Consider the following 25,383-nt stretch of genomic DNA (forward strand, 5'->3'; position numbering starts at 1 on the left):
GGTGACGCTGCAAGCCCTCCTTCAGAGACTCCGCTTTTCCCCAGGCAATACGTATACAGCAACACACAAATTAAAAAAATAAAATAAAACTAAAACAGCAGCCATGTCCCCTCTGTCTTCTGGTTCCCTCCTGGCTTTTTCTGAACGTAGGATGAAGCTCTGCGAGCTTCCATCTCTAGAGGGGGTAGCTCTGAGAAACTGGTAGGAGACGTCTGCAAGAAAGCAAGTCCCCGGGGGATTTAAGCACCTAGGCAGAAACAGTTGGGCTTTCCTATTGCCAGCCCCGGGGGTGGCTGGCACCGAGAGGCCTGGATTAAACGCGGCTTGGGGCTGGTAAGGTTGGGGTCGCTGGGTAACTCTCCAGGTGCTCCCAGGTCCTTGCTCGGCGCGCACCCCGCCCCGCCCAGATCTGTCCTCTCAGCCTCGGGGGCTGCCGGGCTTTGTGGTTCGCCCAGCGTCTGGGCCCCTGCTGGGGGTGTCGTTACGAGCATGTGCAGACAGCAGCCCAAGGTAGAGTGAGCGTGCCGGGCGAGCCCTGAGATTTGCCTTGCAATGCCATGTTTGTGTGTGTGCTCTAACTCCCGGAGAGCGATCAGGGAGGCGGCTCCCCCGCCCGACTTGGCTGATGTTTTCTTGTTTCTGTTTCAGCCTTCAGGATAATTCCTTCAGCAGCACCGCTGTAACAGAGTAAGTGATTCTTGCCATTAAAATAAGACTTGCATGCCTTTCTCTGGAAGCAACTATCATGAACGTACTCTCTACGGTCCCCAGCCACTCTTCATATTAGATGCATTGTCTCCTGTAATCTGGGGTTGGGGAGGTGCTGACTGATGGGGCCCAGAAATCTTTACAGGTTCAAATTAGCCTTTTAGCAGCAGCTTGAGAGATATTAAAACAGGCTGATAGCTTGCTGGAGCTCACTGCAGTAAGATAGATATGTGCTCTTGGAGCTCAGATTAAAAAAAAAAAACCTATTTGACATGTCATACATCTCATAAAGGAAGCTCTGCTGTATTTTGCCAACATTGGTGTCAGTTTTCACGAAGTGTGTTGTATACATTGACAACAAATAGGAGATGGCTGTGAGCTGACTTCAGTTGAATTCCAGCATGTGATAAACAGACTAAACTTATCCTCACCCTCTCTTGTCCACAGATTTTTAAGACACAGCAGAGTAAACTTTTCTTGTATGCTCTTTTGTCATTTTTGTCTTCTGACTTCAAAGATCTGGCCATAAGAGGAATGAGTCATCTCATCCTATGGTTAAAGTGTTGATTGCAGCAGCTAACACCATTTAAACATAGAATGAAGGAGTGTAATATTTTACTCCAGGCTAGCAGACACAGTATTTTTTATTAGCTATTTATAGTTGATGATGTAAATTTTTGTCATCTCTTCATTAATATGTTTTTCTAATATTACACTATACATATATGTTAAAAATTGATAGTACATTGTACTAAAAGTGCATATAATTTATATATAATTTACATAAAGACATATATGCAGGGACTGTCTAGACTTTATTTAACCATTTTTTCTCTAAGCTAACTCATGATAATTTACTTCTGGGACCTTTTGGTAGAAGTCACTGTAAACAGTTTTTTAGGAAAAAGGGTGTATAAGGTGTTATACCCAGCTACAATAAGAAAATGCTGCAAGTTTAATAGAGAAAGCCCAGTAACTTGGGAGCTGTTTGCTAAAGTTTCCTAACAGGCAAGTAAATATGGAACTAGGTATTTTGTGAGTTTCAAGTCTTACCATTGTCTCAGTAACTTGGTGATGAAGGGATAAAATCCTACAGGACTCTTGAGGCCCTCTTGTTTTCCACGTCCTTTTGTTTCTCTGGAATTGCTCTTCTCTCAGTGTTGAGCTCTGGGCTCAAGTGGAGTCACTTTAAAAAGAAAACAGGGTTGACTTTATTTAGGAGATGAAATATAAAATACTCATGGGATCTATATGTTAATAATGAGATGGCTTGGTAATGTGTGCCACATTGCATTTTCTAAAAGCCTGAAAGAACGGGAAGAGGCCTGCCAAAGTGTGCTGGCCAAAAATGAGGTGAGACTTCCTGTGTCAGGTGCACAGGTACTGCTCCTCTTCCTTCGCTGTGTTTATAAGAGCCGAGTGCTTTCTGAGTCTGCTTCTTGTGAGCCTGGTGTGCCCAGATCCCCAGGGTCAGCTGCAGGACTAACAGCTTTAAAATGGAGACAATTAGTTCCAGATTTCTCATGGACAACTTTTTTTTTTTTTTTTGGTAAAGGTTTTACAGTTAAATGCTGGGGAAAGTCTGGTACCTTATCGTTGGCCACTCCCCAAGGAATTCTGATTGCATAAGATTCTGTTGTTGTTTTCAGAGAAGTGACAGTGATTTATTTTAAAAAGCACTGAGTGACAATTGGAATGCCATCTGGCTAATCTAAAAATCTAAGGAGCATATTTGAAACGTACCAAAGGCTTCATAGGTATAATACAACACAGAATAGGATTATTTAAAACTAGTCATTATTTAATAGAACATTTTCTCATCCTCTCAGTAATATGAACCATTTTCCTTGGCTCTTTAGGGAGACCCCAAAGCCAACAGGACCAGGATACACTATCCTGAGACATAGATGTAGTAGGTGCTCAGTAATGCTGGGGTATGGACTTGGCATACATAGAGGAGGTGCTTGCCTTTCTTACGTTTTGGATACAAGACAATTTTCTCTTCCTTCTGTATGCTTCTACTTTTTCCTACCCACACTAATTTATTTTCTTTAGTGCCTGAAATTCCACCTAGATATGATTTTTTTTTGGATTAAGGCCTCGGGTGATGACTCTTATTAAAATAGAAATTAAAAGGTCTGTGCCCCTGGGAGGTGGATTCTAGTTGTCATTATTCCTTTAATATAAATTATGTCATCAGATAGTCTGTCTAACCTAATAGGGTTCCACTTGGCCAGTTGGGGGTCTTATAAGGGTCAAGTGGTAGGGGAATTAGGAGGGACTCAAGGACAGATTTTATTCTCTTCCCAGTTTTTCCCAAGCCAGGCACTGTCTGTGCAGCCTTGGACCAATTCAGTTCCTTTTTCTACCCAGTTTCCAAGATCAGAATGGCCTTGGCCTTGGCCTTTCCCTTCTGCAGCTTCAGTGCTCTTTCATCTATCATTTTTCCATGGTCATTTCCTATGTTGTCCCAGCAAACCTGCTATTTGATTTTTTAAATTTTATTTATTTATTTTAGAGAAAAGGGAAGGGAGCGGGAAAGAGAAGGGGAGAAACATCAACATGTGAAATATTGATGGGCTGCCTCAAGCACGCCCCCGGCTGGGGACTGGACCCACAACCCAGGCATGTGCCCTGACTGGGAATTCAGCAACCTTTCACTTTGTAGGCTGACACTCAGTTCACTGAGCCACAGCAGCCAGGGCAATCCTGCTATTTGGAATGAAGTCTGGCCAACAATGAGTTCTCATTTAGTTATCAATAAATTATTTATCTTCTGAAACAATGCCTTTCAAAACCAACTGATCATCAGTATCAACTGGGGAAGGGGATTGGGGCTTGCAAAAAATCCAACTTCCAAGGCTTTGTCCTCAAGTGGAAACCTAGAATGGGCAATTATATTGGAGTCAGCCCAGTGCTGGTCTGAGTATTGTGAACCTTTAGGTCAGTGTTAAACTTTTTAAGAGCATAATAGTTATATGAAGGGAAGGGCAACTGGTTTTAAAATTCCCATTCCTGGGCCCTACCCTCAGAGAGTTGTTCTAGTGGGGGTGGAGTGGGGGTGGGGCCAGAGCTTGTTGTTTCAGTCAGACACTCCAGGTGGCACTAATGCACAGGGTTCTGGGGACACACTGTGAGACCTCCCACAGGGTTTCACGTTGAACCTCTGCAACTTTGCCCTCAGGGAACACGGTACTCCGCGGTGAATGGCAGTCCTCTCTCTTCCTGGCACAACTCCATTTTATCTAATAACCAGCCTGAGGCCTCTCTTCTTATTTACTACAAGTCAAACAAGAGAACCTTTCACGGGCGCTTCTGTCACCACCATCATTCTAAGTAACAAGTTTTCCTCCCTCTCCTCTGGACCTCCAGGAATGACACTGAAGAGATTATTGGGTGGGCTTAGTGTGGTTGAGCGGAATCACTGGTGTACGCTTTGGAATCCCGGGCGATTCCTTAACCTCTTTTGCCAAGGAAGTTTCCACTTCATTGTCAGGCTTTATTGAGATAATGTGAAAGAGAAGATGAGCTTTGAAGTACCACATATTTCCTCTTGTTTGTGGTTGACAGAGGGAGCAAAAGTCTGAGCAGAGAAAAAGCTGACAATCCTGAGCATTTCATAAAGACATAATTGAAAGGACAAATTATCCACATATTGTCTAGGCAACCACAAATTAAAAACTCTGGGACTTACAATCTAGTTGATGAGAACTTCAAAGGAAGTCATTTAATAGAGGTGCTGCTTGCATTTTTCTTTTTACTACAAATAATGGTAAGAAAAACATTTTATAATGCAATCAAGCTCCCACGTATAGACATGATTTATTCAAACAAGTTTGGTGTAAAAACACTGAACTCTTACTACATTAACATTTTCTATTCTGTTTATCTAACAACAATAACAACGAAATGCTGGTAGCTGCTGTATAATTTTAAGACCCAATAATAGGTCACAATTTATAGTATGAAAATCATTATGCTAGAAGATACCCAGTTTTGGAAGAAGATCATTAGAGATTCATCTTTAAATTTCTGTGTTGGGCTGTAATCTAGAAGAGAATGCCATGCACAAGACCAGTTAGGCACTTGGTCAGAACTGACTTTCTTCCAGGAGTGGAGATATCTAAATATGGATTCCCACTGTGGAGTCCAGTTTTATGATTGGGCCAGTATATACATTGCAAGGGCTGCTGGGCAAGGAATCAATAGAGCAATCAGAAAAGAGATGTTAATTGAGTAGAACTTCACAGTCTTCATCAGAAAAGGAAAGCCCAGCTGAACTAAAGGAGCTTGTGCCTGTGCCAGGTAAGCAGCCGGGAGGTCTGTTCCACTGCTGTACCTGTGAGCGAGGGATTGTATTTCTTTGTGTGGCAACTGAAGTTGTTCAGTAGGCCTTAAAATTGGATCAGCTAATTAGGGCTGGCCTCATACTTCAAAAAGCATCTGCAACTTTCCAAGTTTTGGTGCTGAGTTTCCATTTTTAACTAGTTGCACTTTCAGAAGAAAGGTTAACACATGTAATGAAGGAGAGAAAAATAAGTCCTTGCCAAATTCCCAAAAAGTAGATATTGTTGGGCTCTAGGGTTGAACCTCTGGTTGAACCCTAATTCTTTGGAAGCAACAATTCTAGATTTCTGTTCTTCATTGATTTTTCTGCTTAGCTAGGTAACTTTTATTGGGAAACATTTTTGTTCAGATTACAAAGCTCAGATGATCTAAGTGAATGCCTCAAATGGAAGAGAGCAAGGCAATACTTACGAATTTAACTGTTGTTTTCCATGAGATGGACAGAGTAGGTTACCGATGGTCCAAAGACAAGAAAGCAAGGACATTAGTTCATTTCATTAAGAAGAGCATTTTGTTAAGTCACCCAATTTTGTTTAACTGCCAGTGTGAGCAAATAATTTCATCAGGTAGAGAGGGGTGGAGTCAGTAGGTGGCCTTTGTTTTACTCTGCGCAAAACCATAATTTAAAAGAGATAATAAGGGAAGAGGATGGATCTTTCATCAATTTGTCCTATGGGTAAATTATAAACCATTGCTCGTAAGGAATATTTAAAAATTTTAAATAATTTCATATAGTATAAGCACTATTATAGTTATATTTATGGACATAGGTATTTACTTATTTTTGCTTACTCATTACATTGTGAATCTCTCAAGCAGGGCCCAGGTCTTTTTCAACTTTGTGTCCTTTAGAAGTAGTGCTACTCAAAGTGTGGGTCCCCAAATTGTTTGTGGCTTGTCTGAGACAAGAACAGTATAGAGACAGAGAATAACATTTATAGGAATTTGACACTCTTATAGGAATCTGTCACTCTTGTGACAGTTTTACAAAAGTATCTATCCATAGTGGATTGGAAATAGAAAACAGGCTGGTCAGTCCTAAGTTCTACAGAGCTTGAGAAGCACAACTCCCATGCTCAATGCAGTACCTGGAAGTCAATACATGCTCAATAAATGCTTGCTGAGTTATTTCAGGGACCACAGTAACTAATGCGCCAGAGTCAATGCCTCGATCCAGGCACTCATCTATTCTGGGGCAGCACTGTCAGCACTGTGGCAGCATATCTAGAAAAAGAAATTATGCCTATTTCTTCTCATGGAATTAACTAATTAAAAAGATTTCAGAGATGAAAAATAATTACACAGCAGTATGAGGCAAGATAGAGTTGGTTACCAAAACCTCTTAGTGAAGAGTAAACATTTACATATTAAAGTTAAAGTAGGAATGTGGCATGTGGATGAACTTGGCTAGGCCAGAGCTTGTGACACCTGACTTGGGCAGTGAAGGATAAGTAAGAGTTGAAGATGAAAAAGCATTTTTGGGCAAGATGGAGACATAGGTAAACACAGCTCTCCTCCTCACACAACCACAGCAAAAACTGCAACTAAATTACAAAACAACTATCACCCCAAATCATCAGAAAATCAAGCCATATGGATGTCTGGCAACCAAGAAATTAAAGAAGTCACATTCATCCAGACAGGTCAGAGGTGCAGAGATATGGAGATGTGGAAATGTGGAACAGGTAGTCTTGCACCCACCTGTGGCAGATAAAAATCGGGAAGGATACCTTTGGAGTGAGGGATCCCAACCCTAGACAAGACCATGCAGCTAGAAGGGCACCAGTGACATATGGGCAGAAATTGAAGTGTCTGGCATCAGGACAAGTGCTGGGGGACAGCTTCCTCCTGGATAAAACTCCAGAGGCCAGGCAGCTGCATTGTCCCCTTTCTGAGCCCTCCCCGACACAGAGCCACAGCGTGGCAACACCACATTGGAGACTCCATCAACCTGATTCACACAGGTTACCCCACCCTGGTGATTACCTAAGGCTCTACCCCATCTAACTTACTGGTGCGCTTTTCTACAATAGGCTATGCTACTAAGACAGGGAATCAAAGCAGCTCTACCCAATACATAGAAACAAACACAGGGAGAGTTCCAAAATGAGGATAACAAAGAAATATGGCCCAATTAAAAGAACAAAACAAATCTCCAGAGAAAGAACTAACCAAATGGAGATAAGCAATCTATCAGATGCAGAGTTCAAAACACTGGTGATCAGGATGCTCAAGGAACTCATTGGGTACTTCAACAGCATGAAAAGGACTGAGGCAGAAATGAAGGTTTCACTAAGTGAAATAAAGGAAGATTTACAGGGAACCAACAGTGAAGTGGATGACGCCAAGAATGAAATCAATGATTTGGAACATAAGGAAGAAAAAAAAAACTCATTTGGAATAGCAAGAAGAAAAAAGAATTAAAAAAAACCCAGGATAGGCTAAGGAGCCTCTGAAACAACCTCAAATGCACCAACATTCAAATTATAGGTGTGCTGTAAGGAGAAGAGAAAGAGCAAGAAATTGAAAACTTATTTGAAAAAATAATGAAAGAAAATTTCCCTAATTTGGTGAAGGAAATAGACATGCAAGTCCAGGAAGCACAGAAAGTCCCAAACAAGATGGACACTAAGAGGACCACGCCAACACATCATAATTAAAATTCCAAATGTTAAAGATAAAGAGGGAATCTTAAAAGCAATGAAAGAAAAGAAGAAAGTTACCTACAAAGGAGTTTCCATAGCCTATCACCTGATTTCTCAAAAGAAACTTTGCAGGCTTGAAGAGACTGGCATGAGGTATTCAAAGTGATGAAGAGCAAAGACCTACAACCTGGATTACTCTATCCAGCAAAGCTATCATTTAGAATTGAAGGGCAGGTAAAGTGTTTCTCAGGCAAGGTAAAGCTAAAGGAGATCATCACCAAGCCATTATTATATGAAATGTTAAAGGGACTTATTTAACAAAAAGAAGAAGATCAAAACTATGAACATTAAAATGGCAATAAATTCACAACTATCAACAACAATGTGAAAAACAAACTAAGCAAACAAGTAGAACACAAACAGAGTCACAGATGTGGAGATCATTTGGAGGGTTATCAGTTGGGAGGATGAAGGAGGGAGAATGGAGGAAAAGATGCAGGGATTAAGCAGTACAAATTGGTAGGTACAGAATAGATGGCGATGTTAAGAACAGTAGGGGAAATGGAGAAGCCAAAGAACTTATATGCATGACCATGGACATGAACTAAGGGGAGGATTGCTAGAGGAAATGGGGTCATACTTGGTGGATGGGGTCAAAGGGAAAAATTGGAACAACTATAATAGCCTAATCAATAAAATATATTTTAAAAAAGAAAAGAAAAAAGCATTTTCGGCTGGAGAGTGATGGAGTGAGGTGGGGGGTGGCTGAGGACAGGCACACAGAGACTTCCTCCTACACTGGAGTGACAGAATGCTTCTACTCCTGGTTCCCTTGGACTGTGTGGGGCACTGTAGATTGTTCAGCATTTTCATGAGGTTATTACAGAAGTTTTCTAAAAAAGAAAGGGAGTCAAAGAAGTTTGGAGGACAATGGAGTAAGCCTAATGGGAGCTGGTGTGTTTTGGGACTGCCTGAACAGAGAAATTGCTAAGAGGTGTGTAGTGGAGTCTCTTTTGAGCCACGAATCTTGGTCTCAGGTGTCCCCTCAAGTGCTGTGAACACTTAGGTCCTTGCTGAGATCTTGTTAGCTTAGGTGAAACACAGAAGGAGAGGGAAAAAGAGCTTGCCTCTGGTTCTGAGCTTTTAAGCTCACATGAAATAACATCATTAATACCATTACCTGGTAGACGTGTTGGGAATCAGAGCTGGTTTGGGAGACAGCAGTGAGCACTACTCTGTTCTTTAGTATACTGTGCTAATCTGTGGTTCGGGACTATAGCTGCTTCTGCCACAGCACACAGTTGTTTCTGATGTGGTTTTGTTTCTTCTCGCAGGAGTGAGGAAGACATAGTCATCTCTGTACATGACGACCAGACTGATTGCTCCAGTCTCAGGTATGACCCACCATCACTTAGTTCTTTTTTTTTAATCTTTTTTTAAAAAATTTATTTATTTATTTTAGAGAGGGAAGGGAGGGAGGGAGAGAGAGAGAGAGAGAGAGAGAGAGAAACATCAATGTGCAGTTGCTGGAGGTCATGGCCTGCAACTCAGGCATGTGCCCTGACTGGGAATCGAACCTGCGACACTTTGGTTCGCAGCCTGCGCTCAATCCACTGAGCTACGCCAGCCAGAGGCTTAGTTCTTAATTATGAAGGACAGGCACCATCTGGGTCTGGAGTCTATAGTGTCTTTTTGAATTATAATCATTTGTTTTTGTGTCTCATTTTTTTCTAGTATATTATCGGCTCTTAAAGGAAGTTGTGTCTTGTCCACTCTTGAATACCCCACCCCCACCTCCCTGCCATCCAACCTTAGCATTCAGGACAGTGCCTTTTGTATGGGGAATGCTCAATAAGTGACTATTGGATTAAACATTGATTCACCCATCTCAGTATTCCCATTGTAAACCTTAAGGAAGAGGTTCTAGATTTCATCACCAAAGAAGTCACTGAGTGTCTGGGGTACAGTCTTGGTCATCAAGGTGGTTCATGGTACAATAGCAAAACCTTCACGATTACCATTTCTTCACATTTGCTTTGTTTCCAGCACTTTCACATATATTTTATTATGTAATCTAAACAAGTGAAAGGAGGCTGATATTTCCCTCCTCATACTGTGGATGGAGAAACTGAGGCTCAGAAAGATTACGGTACCTCTGAGATAACATAGCCACTATGAGGCAGAATTTGGAATTTGTCTGACTGTGAAGTCTGCTTGTTGGATAACATACATTGTCAGGCTTTGGTATAGGGAAAGACAAATCAATCCCTGCTCCCAGACTTTAGTCCACTGGAGGAGGTAGGCAAAAATAATAGATGATGATGCTATAGTGCATTAGATACTCTTTTACTAAAGGTAAACAGAGGATTCACTTAAAAAGACTGAGTAGCCCAGAGATGTTTCTGAGATGTATTCCTGAAGAAAATTACACATGGCACATGACTTTTTTTTGTGTGGAAATTAAGGCCAAGAAAAAGATGATGCCATCAAGCAGAGGGAACAACTTACTAGAAAGCCAACAGAAGGTAGAAAAAATTGTTCAAGTTAAAGGAAGAGTAAGCAGTTTAGGATGGCAGGAATCTGTAGAGCTGGGCGGAGTGAGGAGGCCTTGAGTGGTAGGAAATGAAGCTCCAGAGATAAACAAAGACCCATTTAAAAGGGTTTGTGTACCTTGCTAAGGAGTTTGGAATTTATCCTGGAGGTATGGGAAGGCTAAAAAGAGGCCTCAGTTTTTTCTTTGCAAATAATTACTTGCATAAGTCCTTGTGAGAGTAACAATAGCTCCCATTTATTGGGTTGTGGCCTTGAATCAACTTGCTATGGTAGGCATTTCACAGAGACTGTTATCTCTGCACGGTAGAGATGACATCCTTCTTATGCACAGGGGTCAAGAAGTGGTGTGGCCCAGGCTCCATAACTGACAACTGGGGGGATCCTTTGGACTCTTGTGCTTTTCAGAACATTGTGATCATTCTCAGTGATGAGTGATCCCATGAAGTAGAGGCATACATTACATAACCTGTACTTCCCGGTTTTGTGGATTCTGAGAAACCATTAATAGGTTGGAAATATACCTATCTAAAGATGACTTTTGTATTCAGGTTTTATGTTTATGTAATGAGAGAAAGATGCTCTTTGCTCCCCTCAGCCACCTTTTTTGCTTTTCAAGTCAAGGAGGTAAATGAGATGAATAAATTTTGGGCACCTTGAAAATATGAGACAAAAACAAAGTTTCAGGTATTATTTTAGGAATGAATCTATCAAAAGTCATTTTAGATTTGAAAAGTCACTTTTTTTTCTTATATTCACGTGTTCTAGAATCCTCCTTGAATGAGGAACATACTGTAAAGGCAGCGGTCCTTCCTTTGTCTCTCACCCGGGAACCTAGAGTGCGAGGATGAGTATTACCTGTTTTTAGAGAGATGTCAGGGAGAAACATTTTCCCTTCTTTTCTTCTACGGTTTTTGGCTGGTCTAATAGTTGAATTGACATATGGTGGATTCAAAGGAGAAAAACAAATTTAGTTTTGTACATATGGGAACCTCAAAGATATGAGACTCTTAGGCAGTCAGGTAATTGAAGCTTACATTCTCTTCTGAGCTAAGGAGAAGGGCAGGGTTTGAGGGTCTCAAAGGGGAGGAAGACAGTCCCCAGGAAGATGAGAAGAGCAGTTCTGTAGGTAACAGATATTTGCCAGGCCATGCAGATCAGTCTCTGATATAAAAGTATCTTTGGGATTAGCTCTCTCCTGCTACAGGCCCTCAGTATAAGTTCTTTTAGACAGTTAAGGGGAAGGTACAAAGCTCTTCTTGAGTCTCTTGCTGGGCCTTGGTTGCCTGCAGTTCTAAATGATCAGCATGCCAACGTGGCACATGCAGTCTGCTGTCCCTCTGAGAAAAATAACCAGTGCCTTTCAAATAACCAGTGTAGTCCCAACTCATGGTTTAGTTGTAAATGAACTTCAGAGAAAATATTAGCCAGTGTCACTGGCACTGATTTTTTTTTTTCAGTTACTAATACTGAAAAATTATTTCATTTGTTTGGTTCTCCTTTGTCAGATAACACTAAGTTTGACCTTGTTCCTGGACAGGAGCCTGGCCCTGAGCGGGTCTGCCTAGGGCCAGCTATAGTGAGTGGGTCCTTGACTTCATGCAGGAAAAATTTCACAACATGAGTCCAGGTGACTGTGAGAGTAGGTTTATTAAAGCTGGGGGCAGTGAAACAAGGAAGGGCTTAGTGTAGAAGCAACAGGAGAGCCTTGGCTGAGCTGCCTTAGATCCTGGGAAGTCAGAGAAAATGGGCTTTGGGGACATGTTCAGGGGATTAGCCTGGGACAAGCTGCCAGCTCATTGCCTTAGAGTTTCAGAGTTAAGTGCCTGTGAAGAAGGAAGTGGGGGTGGGGAGATGAAGAGAAAGGAAATGACGTGGGCTGCTCCCAGAGGGAGAGCCAGAGATAGCAAGATGGTTCCTTTATCTTGAGGTTGTTACCTCTCTCTTGCAGGTAGGAATCTTAGGGGAGGCCTCAGGGGAGGGTTTCAGTAGAATATTCATCAGTTCTCCAGGTGTGACCATTCAGGGTCATGGTGTCCTCTGGTTGGTCAGCTACAGGACGGGGGTCTTGAGTCATTGCAGTTGATTCTGGGCATCCCCACCTGGTTTTGCTGCTTTTCTGGGCCTGGAGCTGAAACACAGCTGAGGTATAGATGTTACTTTTAAGGAAGTGACCTTTTTTGTACCTGTCTATAAATTGCCCGGCCATTGTGTTCAGCTGTCTCAGTTTCCCTGTTCCACTTGCCAAGAAATTTTCCTAGCTTCTGACAACCCTATCTCAACCTGAGGCTTAAGTGTAATTCTTCTCATAGTTTTATTTCCACACCTTGCCACCTGCATCCTTATCATCCTCCAGATCTCCTATACCAATGTTTGCTCTGATCTTTTCCCAGAAACCAATTGGAGCACATCCTCCCAATATCAGTTCAGTAAGTTGAAAGCCTCTTATTATTTGTGAAAAGACATTTTGAACAGTGGACATAGAAACCCTTCCTTTGTTGGTCTTGTCTCTTGGCTTTATGTGTCCTTGAGTCACAAGGAATTGCTTCCTGACCTTGCCAAATTCTCTTATGTAGGTGCTTCCAGTCAGGAAGCAGGAGTGCAAAACACCAGCTGGGGCAAGTGCCCACTGCTAATCAGTGCCCAATGATTGCCAGTGGGTTAAGGATGATGATATCGATTGTATAAAGAAATGCCCCAATTGGTTTTGTCTATAGTGTTTGCTGGATTCTTAGCCAAATAAGAAAACAAAATGCATCTAGGTCTAAGAGAGCTAATTAACTTCAATAAGAGTTTTATTTTGTCACTGTTTTTGAGGAAATGGAAATGGCAGGGTGATATTATATTGAATTTGATTGGTGAGGGAAAGTTAAAAGCGCCATCCCAGCACTGAATGTATGCAGGCAATGCTAGCCCATTCCGTCTTCTCCAGCCAGTCCACACTGGCAGAACCCAGAGAATGGGATCGTTGACTTTGCACTGAGGATGTTGTTCAGATGGCTTGGCTGGGAAAAATTTGACCCTTGTCTTATATTTAATTGGAGTAGTATGTATCCTATTAAAATAGGCCCCATTTAACTTTGGAATGTGTCTGAAAGTTGTAGAGAGGTGATTATGGGCTTGCCAGTGAAGAGAAAGCACCATGCCTGGACCAAGGACACATGCACGAGAGACTGAGATCTCCCTGACCACTCAGGTCTGGGCGAATCAGCCCTTCTATTCAGCACTTTATGTAATCTCTGGGTTTTAGACTCTTAATCTATGAAGGTGGGATGACATTATCTAACCTGAATACATTATTATTAAAATATGATTAAAAATATGCTATGCATGAAAGCATCTTAAAGTAGAAAACTAAAAAATATGATTGTATGTACAGACTTACTACTACAAAATCATGTATTCATTAGCAAGGATTGGAAGGGAACATGGAGTAATCCAAGGAATGAAATCCACATTTCTCAAATCCTGGTTCCTGTGAAACTGGCTCGGTAGACACTGAAAATGTTGTTGCTAGGTCCATATAAATAGAGCAGCAATGAGTATGGCCAGTTCCTCTTTCCTGAAGCAATTCATTACTTTTTGTGGTGCTGTCTAAATTGGGTCTTTCTTGTTTTAGAGATGAAGACAACAAAGAAAATTACCCCAATGCTGAGGCTCTTCTAGAGGAGCCTGAGCCATCCCGGGAGCCCCAGCATGTAGAGCAGACCGTGCTGGTGGACAGCGTGCTTCGACCCAGCATGGGCAACTTCAAGTCCAGGAAACCCAAATCCATCTTTAAAGCAGAGAATGGGAAGAGCCACGGAGAAAGCCAGGTAATGGGTCCACTCCTCTGGCCTTTTACAAAATAGGTGCTTCTCAGGCAAGGGCACTGTTCTGGCAAATGTTTTGAGTGCATTATTTTGCAGGAGGTGATCGATATGACTTGTCATTGCGCATACTGCCAGCCTGAAAGAGAGGGTTCGTTCTCATTGGGGAGTAGTGGAGTGTTCGGGCTGCCTAATACAGTGCCCATTCAAATTTATACTCTTAAATACTGGACTTTGACATTGATTTACAAAAGCTCTTTGTGGGGGAGGGTAGAGGAGGAGATCTTACTGTATTTTTCCCTAGCACATGGATTTCCTGTACCAAACTTGGAGATTCTTCTCGACAAATGGAAACGCTCAGGTTTACCTGGAGCTGTTCATTCTCCTCAGGTTGCAGTTTCCCAGCCCTGACTAAATATTCAAGTGTGTACGTGTGTGTTTTGTTGTATGTAGGTGGTGTCTGCTTCTTCAAGGTCAGTACGCATTTGAATGAATGAGTGAGCACCTTTCCAGCTTGAGTTAGGTAATAGATTTACATTGTATATATTTTAATTTTTTCTAGTTGGACAGAGATATAGCAAAAATGTGATTTTTTTTAAATATTAAAAACTCCTCAAATAATTTATGATGCTTTTAAAAGAGATTACACAAATATAATCCACTTTAATCTTACTGGGAGGTTAATAACTCCAACACTGAGGTTATATCTGTAATGCACCTAACATAGTCTTTGGGACATAGATGCTTGATTAAGGTTAACTTTATTTTTTTGTTAATACTTAACTATTAACATTCAAAACAATGTGGGAGGCTCTAAGTGTAGTAAGTTAATTATGACTGTAAGCCCAGTCCTGTTAGCAAGTGGGCACCAGGTGCTCTTCCTGTTAGAACAACTTTGGCTTGACAATTTATTTAAACTTGTAGTTCTTATTTGCCCTGTGATTTTTTAAATCTTATTTCTTCCTTGGCATTATGATCTCTTATTTTGTCAGTTAGTTTTGCAATGAGATAAAATGCTTTCTGCATTCATGAAGTTGTGTTATGATGATCTTAAACTGAGTTGAATTGCAGAAAGAGATGGGTGTGAAATAACATTTAAGTTATTATAATCTTGAGACCCTGCCTAGTACTGAATATACCCAGCACTTGTTTGATTAGAAGTATGGTGTTAGGGAGGGTACAGGTACCCAAAGGGATGCCTGCAGAGTCTGACTGACTTCAGGGAAGCTTTGACCTTGAATCCCCTGCTAAGAGTCACCTGTGACATTGTGGGCTTTTGAAGACCAGCCATCTCTCTTTGAAGTACCTGATTTCTTGTCATCTTGTAGTCTGGCCTCACAGAAATTACACAGTCATCACTTGGAATAAGGTACTAATGGGACATGTAATTCCCAACCTGATGCCCATATATGGAAGGTTTCTGGAGACCCACATGCTTGTGCAGTCCTCACAATCCAGCATCGGACCCCTGTACTGCCGGGGTGGTTTCCAGTGCAGTCCTGACATCTCTGTCTACGCACTGAAGTTTTTTCCCCTAACGAGGAAGAGAACTTTATTAATATTACTTTAGGTTTTCTGTATTTAGGAAAATATTTGAAACATGTTTCATTCTTCCTGTTTTCTTGGGGGAAAGATAATTAACATTGGTTGAGTACTGGCCAAGACTGAGCATCTATAAATAATATTATTCATAAAATCAGCAAACACTTATTTGAGCATTTACTGTGTTCTGGGCATGTACCATGTTTTACTACAATCCCATGGAATTAGTATTATTATTTTGTACAAATGAAAAAACTAAGGAATTACATGTGTTTAATCAGATTTGGAATAACTTGAGCAGAATGTCCTTTCCATAAAAGCACAGTATTTCTAACAAGAGGTACCCAGATCTTCCAACTGTGAGTCTAGTGATTTACTGACCTCCTGATGCTCACACCTTAATTTATATATAAAACCTGTGATTTCCTTCTGAAATTTTTTTCATTTGGTGATGTATTAGGTTGATAAGCAGTAATTACTTATTTAGAAAATATTGCTTTGAGAAAAAAGAAAGAAAAAACTCATGGACATGGACAACAGTGTGAGGATTGCTATGGGGAGGGGACTGGGAAAAGTGGAGGAGGGTTGGTGAACACACAATACAGTGCACAGATAGTGTGGTGTGGAATTGTGCACCTGAAACTTGTATAATTTTGTTAAGCAGTGTCACCCCCCCAAGAAACTGAAAAAAAAAAAGAGAAAGGATTAGTTTGAGAGAATTTTGTAAGTGTGTTTTTCTTTTCTGCCTTAAAGCTTTGTGATGTGGGTCACTGATGCTAGATAAATGTTGTTTGAGTGCATGTGAGCTCCACTTAGGATGTAAGTTCCGTGAGGTCAGTGATTTGGTCCTTGTCTATCCTTGGATCTCCAGCACTCGGTAGGCATTCAGCATTATTTGCTGAATGGCTCAAAACTGCTAAGAGAGGTTTATATATGATTGGCATCATTTTTTAAAATAAAATGTTAGCATATGTTTATTCAGTGGTTAAAAATTACATTTTAAGAGAGGATATAATCAAGACTCTTACACAGATACGAAATAAAGGCATGTCATAGGTTTTATTTTAATCATTAATTAGAGAGGGAGTCAATAAGATATTACAACCAGTATGAGAGAGATGCAAAGTATCACATATTTGTAGTGTGACGAGGAATGCTAAAATAAATTTTTAAACGAACACAAAATTGGGCAAAACTTGCAATATCCATAGAGTGATAATCAGTTACTTTCTTTTGGACACAATTGGCATTGCTGTGGAGAGGAATTATCTGCATTGCCGTCAGTTTCTACAGGGTTACTTCTATCTCTATAACCTTGCAAATAGCCTAGTTTCAGGCAGAAGCAGAGGTTATCCTGATGGCTGGGCTAGCTGGGACATCCATTAAATTTTAAAGTCTGTTACAATTTTTCTTTTCATTATCCTCCTGCCCCCTACCTTCTCCCTTGTGATAGTCAGATGTTCTTGATCACAAAATAAGGCATGTCTCACTAGGTTTGGTCTGGTTACTTACATAGGTGTAAATTTACAAGAGTGTTAATTTACCATATGTATTCTTAAGTGTGCTTGGCAAAATCTAGAGCCATATTCTATTAAATAATCACAAAATTAACTTCTCTCTCTGGAAGTTTTCATAAGAAATCTCAGATTGCACATCTACTGCCTCTATTATTTGCTATCCCAAGAGCAAGGAAACCAAGTTCAAGTAACTCCACCATATTTTACCTGCAGTATTTATACATCTGAGTGACTTCTCCTCTTGGGGTCCCAAAAATAACCTTAGGTTCCTGGCCTGCCAGGAAGTGATGGTCATTACCACCCGTAAGGGTTGAGCACTGTAAGCTAGATACCAAGCCAATTGTCCTAGAGGACTCTGTAGGCATTGGCTCATATGTAAAGCCACATTAGTTCCTTAAAAATGGCTTGCTCACCCTGGCTGGTGTAGCTCAGTGGATAGAACGCGGGCTGTGAATCAAAGTGTCACAGGTTTGATTCCCAGCCAAGGTACATGCCTGGGTTGCAGGCCATAACCCCCAGCAACCGCACATTGATATTTCTCTCTCTCTCTTATCTCCCTCCCTTCCCTCTCTAAAAATAAATAAATAAAATCTTTAAAAAAATGGCTTGCTCTACCTGATTCAATAAGTATCCTTTTTAATGTGACATTCAGGTTGCATATCAGATTTTTCCAGTTCTGCTCTGGTAAAAAGGAAAACAGATTATTATTGAATATATGCAAATAACTCTCTTCCATGAAAAGGAAGTTCACTCCATATAAATTTCTGAACTCAGTGAGACTCAGATGCCATTTTTAAAATACTCATTTCAGTTTACATAAACAGAACGGTTTTAAAATGTAGGTTTTACTGTAATTCAGTGTGCTGAGGCTGGCAGATCAGAAGATGACTGCCATCTGAAATGATCTCTGCTACCAGTTCTCAGGAGGAGTGGGGGAATGCCATGCTGGCACGGTCACACTAGGAAGCATCAGGGTGGCCTGGAGACAGAAAGGGGAGAGGGGAACAGGAACAGGAGCCTTTGTTATGGCTTCCACAGGGAAGGCAAGCAGGGTAAGCTGGTTTAGGATTGGCTAGTTTGAAGAATTTCAGTGGACTCTGAGGTATAGGGCTATCTCCAGTTGTTGGGTACCTGGCTCTGGGACGACTAGGGCAGAGGAATATTGCCTCCTGGAGTGTATGAGCCAGATAAAGAAGGTGGTTTTGAGTGTGGGCTCTGGGTTAGTCAGTTTGTATATGAAAGGCAGTCTCCTGGGCAAGTCATTTACTATATTTTCTAGCATTAAGAATCAGCCATTCTCTTCCCAGTCAGCAAGTCAGCGAGGCTCTGGATGCCAGAGCATCAAGAATACAGAAAATAATAAAATCAGTCAATATAAGAATATACTAAATTATATGGGTTACAGATGGTTGAAGTACAAAGAGAAAGGACTTGCTTATAAATCCAGTAAATAGAGCATTAAAACACTATTCACAACAAATAACCACAGTAACATTTCCATTGTCAGTCCATTCATACCTACGTAATTAAATCCTGTTCAGCTTGATCTTGGGTTAGCACTAGTATGAAGCCATCTGCTTCGTGACTACTTTCCTGTGAATCCTGACTCAACCCTTTGGTGTCGTCAGATGCCTGTCCCCAGAGTCTGTCCTTTGAAACAACAGTTGTTTCAAGTATCTGGGCCTTTACCATGGGACTCTTGAGACCATTCTTTTTTGTTGAAGTCACAGAATCTGACCTGAAACTGATAGTAGAAACTTCAGGCAAGCATCTGAGGAAAACAGACATATAGATGACAGAAACTGAAAGTGGTTGTGGTTAATTTACCACTAATAATTTTCAAATGTGAAGAGCCTGATGAGAGTTCATAATAAGAATAATGTACAACACGACATGCAAAAACAGATAATAAAGTCATTCTCCTCAAATTAAAATGTCTGAAACGGTTGTGAATAAGCTTATTTTATAAGAAATTATGGAGTTTATATCTGATTTTATAAAAATGGAAAAAAACATTTTTACAGATGAGAAATCTTGAGCTATAATATAATAATCCTAAAAGAATATGCAAAAAATTAAGTAAAAAGATTCATGAAGTTTGGTTTAGGTCCAAGACGTCTGCATTTTTATTAAATTCAATGGGTAAAGTCTGGTGTGCTTCTCCAGTTGAAAGCCACTGATTGGCCTGAATGATGCTAGATTCAAATGGAGGAAGTAAGGCAGTGGCCAGGTCGGAGTTTTGGATAATAATCCCAATTGTCACTGATAACACTGTGATGTTTTTGTGTACGGTCAGAAGCACAGTTCCAAAGGACTGGAACAAATACAGAAATTGCTAGAACTATTTCATATGAGTTTTGCTCACAGGGTAAATGTCACATTACTGGTTTTACCATGCACTGTGGTGGAGAGATGGTTCTGTTTGTGCAGTCGGGTTATCTGGGGAGCTGGAGCTAACGTTGCAGATCCTGCCCAGCACTTCTTGCCATCATCTAGACACAGTTCTAACTGACTTGTTAGGAGATTATCATTCTCCAAAAGCTCCTGTGAAGAACCTGTAGGCACAACCTTTAGAAACTTAAAAACAACCCTCTTTGAATCTGAAGGGCATGCTTGCAAGAGTTTTCCATTTCTGGTTTCTCTTGTCACATAGTCTGTGTTCAGAACCCCAGAGTAGAGCTTCCATCTGATCCTAACCAGATTGAGAGTGGGGATATGAGCAAGTGAGAAGGGGCCTGATAGTAACCATGGAAGTTTCCATCTTTCTTATTTTTCTGATCAAAGTTACAGTTGGAAATTTCACTTCTGGAGGGTTAGATTCAAATCTCACCTGGAGCAACTTTTTTTTTCTTGGCCTTGGCCACATCTCTGAGAAGCAACCATAGTACAGTAGCAGGATCTGATGTTCTGTGTACACGTCTGGAGGGCTGGTTACAGTTTTGCACACACTATGAATGATTTAAAAGAGGAGGGCTTTAGGCATAAATAAAAGTCCAGGAACCAGGAAGGCAACACAAGAATGTCTTTAAAGAAGTTAAGTAATGTGGAATAAGGAGTAATTTTATTTGAACCAAGATCGGCTGAGTTTTCCTTTTTGCTTGTTTACTCCCCTCTTCCCTAGACAATGGGCTTTGCGAAATATGGCTTGGATAAGCACCGCTTAATGACCTGTCTCCTGGAAAGTCAGGTTATATTGATGCTAATTCTACTTTATTGATATGATGAACTTGAAGTTAAGAGTCATGAATTTGTACTAAACAGAAACTCTTTATCAAAGCAGAAGCCAGTGACAGTTTGCTATTGTGTAGAATGTCTTATTGGAAGAGATATTTTTCTAGGAAGAGAGCTGATGAAAGGGAATAGGTTATATATGTTGTAATATTTTGTGGAAAATGACACAGAATATGGAGGGAGGGCAAAATGGGCGAAGATGGTCAAAAGGTACAAACTTCCAGATATAAAATAAGTCAGCCCTGGGAATTTAATATACAGCATAGTGACTATAACCAGTAATGCTGTAATATTTATTACAGACTGCATATAATTAATAATACTGTATGTATTTGAAAGTTGCCAGGAGAGTAGATCTTAAAAGTTCTCATTATGAAAAAAATTTGTAACTGTGTGTTGTGATGGATGTTATCTAGAACTATTGTGCTGATCATTTTGTAATATATAAATATATTGAATCATTATGTTATATAACTGGAACTAATCTAATACTATAGGTTAATTATATCTTGGTAAAAATGTATGTGTGCTTTATCATATCTCATTATGATTAACAATGAGCTCTGGAGATTTCCTCTCTCTGCTATAGAATATTTGGATAATTCTTCATCTTGGAAAATATGCACCCACATTTTCTATTTATTGCATGTGACTACCAACCTTGATTAGTCTTGTTCCTAGTACAATTACTACCTTTTCCCAGAACTGTTCATCTCCAGTTGGTTTCTTATAGTCACACTTTTCTGAATGCACAACAGAAAATGTATAAACCCGCTGTTAAATTTTAAACATCCATATATATTAATATTCCCCTAGGTGATTAAAATAGCATCCTGGTTTAAAAAAGTAATAGATTATATATGTTGTAATATCTTGTGACAGTATTGTTTTAGTATTAATCTCAGACTACCTGATTTGGGGATGACTAACTTGCCTAACAGAACCAGCTTCCGGTACTGGACCTCTTAACTGTCTGGAGGATGATTAGATTTAGTGCCGGTGATCAAGTCTTATCATCTTCACTCCGTAGCAGCTGGCATCAGGCTGTGTACCTTCCTCTGTCCTCCCTCTGATGGCTATTTTAGCAGAAGATAAAAAGTAGGAAGCTATATAGAGAGCTTTTCAGCAGTGAGTCGTGCACTGTGATCATACTGCTGATTCAGTTCCGTGGGGAGCCCAACTGTTCAGTCTGGGGTGCCCAGCATTAGGTTTCTTCCCCTTGGCGCCAGTAGATCTGTTAAGAGGCTAGAAAGGAATTCAGGTCTGATTGTGAAATTTACATTTTTATTTTTCTGCATAAATAAAAACCTCCTAAACACTTTTCAGGAAAAACAACCTAACTATGAAGTGTTTACTATTTTCCATTTTGGAAGGTTCTTAGTTATATAATAATAGTTTTTATTCTCACTGTGTTAGACTCTGAATTAGATGAAAGACAATAGTGAATTCTGGGTCATTTTTCTCCTCCAAAGAACAAAGGTTTTGTTTCCAACTATAGACCTACTTTCTGTATGTTTTTCTTAATATATTACTGAACTACTGAGCAAATACAAATGGTAAAAGCAAGAAAGTCAGTATAGCTGAATGACTGAAATTGAGAGCACTGTAAAGCTAAAATGAACTTCAAAGAGAATTTCACTTTGTTTTCAGTGAAAGGAAGACTTTTAAGTTTTGAACATGCCTTTAAGGGCTTGCTTCTTGCAGTGTGTCAAGAGCGTGAAGTTACTGTGATTCTAACAATTGGTCTTCATTAGATAATTGTTTTGACACATGGGTCTGTGTTGCATTCTTTCTCTTGCCTGATTTTTGCAGCTCCGTCATAGAGGTTTACTTTTATTCCTTTTATGTCTGGATTTTTTGGGAGACTTGTTACTACTGGTCAGGAAGAAAGGTGGTCCTCCAGGTTTGTTTACAAAGTTCCCCTTCACTCCCCCAGAAGTAAAATGGGGACAGAGCTCTGAGAAATTCAGGGTCTGTGAAAGTGAGGTCATCTGAGTCAATATTTGGGTTTATGATTTATCGTGATACATCAGATTCCAAAACTTCTCTTTGAATTAACAACCAACCTGTTCTTAAATGATTAAGCTGAAGAAAGATATTTTTAGGGAGGAACATGGAATGTCTGTAACATCACTTTATTACTTAAAAAAAATTCAGCTTAAATACTGACCTGATGGACTCTTAAAATAAAGTGATAGCACTGATTTGCCTGGGCATTAAATCTCAAAAGTTAAAGAAATTGTCATTCTGAGATAGTTTGTGTTCAAAACAACCCTAGCTATTTTCAAACAAGTTTATAATCAATAGGAAATTTGAAATTTTGGCATTGTAATGCTTGGGGATACATTATCTGGTTGGCATTCCACCTGTAATGGGAGTTACAGAAAAATTCTCTAAAACAGTGAATAAGGAGGCATTGCATAGGTTCTCTTGAGAATCAGTGGAGCCTGGCAACAAGGACCAACCTTATTTACATGCTGTTGGAATGTTCCACAGAGATGTACATGGCTTCCATGTAGGATGGTCTTGAAATTGTCTTATTTTTCCTCTTCCTCTGTATCTTTTGCATAGATAAGCAATTCTAATTTAAACCATTTCCAATTTTCCCTACATAGTTTCAAAGATAGTTTCAAAGATAGTATATAACATTATATAGCCTTTTAAATTCAGCCCACAGTCAAGAACTAACAATGCGCAGAAAGAACAGTAACATCCCTGAGACAGCTCTGTCTCTATTAACACCTGCTGCCCCTCAGGGCTCCAAGACTCCTCCCTCTACTGTGCATAAGCTTTCTTTAAAAAATCTCAGGGCTAATGAATTGAATGGAGGTATAGTGAAGTGGTGAAAAACATGGTCTACAGGTCCAGATAGACATGGTCCAGATAGATATGCTCAGCCCCTTCTGTCTCTATGACTCTAAACATCTACCTACCAGCTCTGTGTCAGTTTTCCTATCTATAAAGTGAAGATAATAATTTGTATCTACCTTAAGAGTTTGTTGAGAATAGAAGGGAAAATGATATAACCTTAAACATTCAGCAAGTTTCAGGGAGCTAAAATAGTGCATAGAATATTTTATGGGCTCATTTGGCTGGTTATACACTAAGACCTCAATAATTGTCTATGTCCCCTGAGTTAGGCCAAGCTGGGCTCTGCTGCAGTAACAATAACTCCAACCTTCGTAGTTTAAGCCAACAAAAGTACATTTCTTATACGTATTACATATCCATCCTTGGTCACCAGGAAGTGTTGGTTTGTGGTGGTCAATTAAGGACTCAGACTAACTTGGCAGTCAGAGTCTTGAATGTTGCTGTTTGCTGAGAGAGGATAAAGAGCTCTGGAGGTGTCTGCACTAATCATTAGAAAGTTCAGTCCTGAAGCAACACACAGTATTTTCATTCTCTACTCACTGGCCAGAGCTGGTCATGGGCTCCCCGCTTAACCACACCCCATAACATCAGGAACCAGGAAGTACAAGTCCCCAATACGCCCAAAGCGGAAGAAGGAAACGCTGGCCAGCAGCACTAAGGACTCCCCGTCTCCCACTCAAACCAGCTCGTAACTTAAAGCAGTGAGTTAATCAGCCTTCTTCTCTTCTAGCCCTTCATAATACTGAAGTATTAATGTCATTAATACCAAGGACTAGAAGAAAGAAAAGAACATTATAAATTAGGCTAATCAAGTATTACCAAAGTATACACATACCATTATATTATTGTTTTGAACAGGAATTGGAGTTTTATATAAGCATCCCTTCACATAAACACCCGCTTCATTATTATCAGAAAAAAAGAAGTAGGGTTTGTTATTGATTGCTTCTCTATTGCCAAATGAAACTTCAGAGTGCCTTAATTGTTATTTTATTTAGGGACAATTGTGATGTTACACTTGCCAGAAGATTGTAGTGACTTTGGGTTATGTTCCTTAAACCTGTGAGGCCGTAATTAAGAGATTTTTTTAAGTTGGTTCAAAAATAATACTTTCTGTAGAAAGTGGATTTGACAATTTTAAATATTGTCAGATGTGAGAGCTGGGTTTCCGCATACACACAGATATGCAAATTCACATTCTCGTGTACTTGGTGATATTTATCCAAGATTAGGGTGTTCTTTAGGCAAAAAAAAACAGCTTAGCAGGGACTCAGGCAGCCTGCTTTGGAGCTTGGAAGCGAAGCTGTCTGGGAAGTCTGGATAGCAGAAACATAATGAACCGACATTTTGGGTAACTAAGGATCGCCAATCTAAACTTTATCAAACATGGTTAAAATATCACTTTGGGACTGAGACATAACATATCAACCTCAAGTCTGCAATTTTAGGTTCATTTTGCAAGAGCTGTAGCTGCCAGATAAAATATGGGGTGGCCAGTTAAATTTGAATTTCAGATAAACAACAAGTGATTTTGTAGGATAAGTATGCCCCATGTAGATACTGCTTTAAACAGGAGTGGGAGTATTTGTGTAAGCAAATGTTATTCCTTGTTTATCTGAGATGCACTTTGAACTAGACATCATGTGTTTTTATTTTCTAAATCTGGCGACTGTATTAAGAATGAATGCATGAATATTTAACCTCCTTCACCTTCTCCTCCAGGATGGACCGATGTAGCCTGAGAACATTGGGATTATTTTTGTTTGACTCTTCTGTCAGAGCTAAAAAAGTCATGGGAAGTGAAGTCGCCGGCTTATCTATGCCTAGGTGGCTTATTGCAGTATTTATTTTATATCGTTAGTGTTCAAACAGCATGAAGCACTGCAAAAAGCAGCCCACGCTCTTGGGATGACGAAGCCTTAAAAACTGAATGGAAGTACAAAAAAGTTTGAAAATCTGCCTTCAAAGTTTATCCTGCTGGATCCTACTGGCCATGGGCAGTGACCATCATCAAGTCATTAGAAAGACTGACTTTGCTGAGGCTCTTTCTTTGTTAAAATGATAAAAAAATAACATAACTGGTACCAGACACAGACAGAACGATAGCATTGTGTTTTGCGTATTCATCTTACAGGAGATAAAGCCAGACAGAGGATTGCTGTC

At 40.1% G+C, this 25,383-nt stretch overlaps 1 protein-coding gene across 5 annotated transcripts in view; it reads left to right on the forward strand.

Annotated features, from left to right (window-relative positions):
• Window positions 1-243: 243 nt before the first annotated feature.
• FAM13C (family with sequence similarity 13 member C) overlaps window positions 244-25,383 on the forward strand; it is a 126,985-nt gene continuing 101,845 nt past the window's right edge. The window contains exons 1-4 of one of the 5 annotated variants that reach the window (XM_036026935.1): window positions 244-333; window positions 649-687; window positions 9,035-9,094; window positions 13,870-14,065. In XM_036026935.1, coding sequence (XP_035882828.1) covers window positions 13,991-14,065 — 75 coding nt within the window. In that variant the 5' untranslated portion in view covers window positions 244-333; window positions 649-687; window positions 9,035-9,094; window positions 13,870-13,990. Of the gene's footprint in view, window positions 334-366; window positions 688-9,034; window positions 9,095-13,869; window positions 14,066-25,383 lie in introns of those variants that run through there. The other 4 variants (XM_036026934.1, XM_028511972.2, XM_036026928.1 and 1 more) reach the window with 4 other exon arrangements.

The sequence above is a fragment of the Phyllostomus discolor genome, chromosome 5, assembly GCF_004126475.2.
Source record: "Phyllostomus discolor isolate MPI-MPIP mPhyDis1 chromosome 5, mPhyDis1.pri.v3, whole genome shotgun sequence".
In the NCBI taxonomy this organism is placed as follows: Eukaryota; Metazoa; Chordata; class Mammalia; order Chiroptera; family Phyllostomidae; genus Phyllostomus; species Phyllostomus discolor.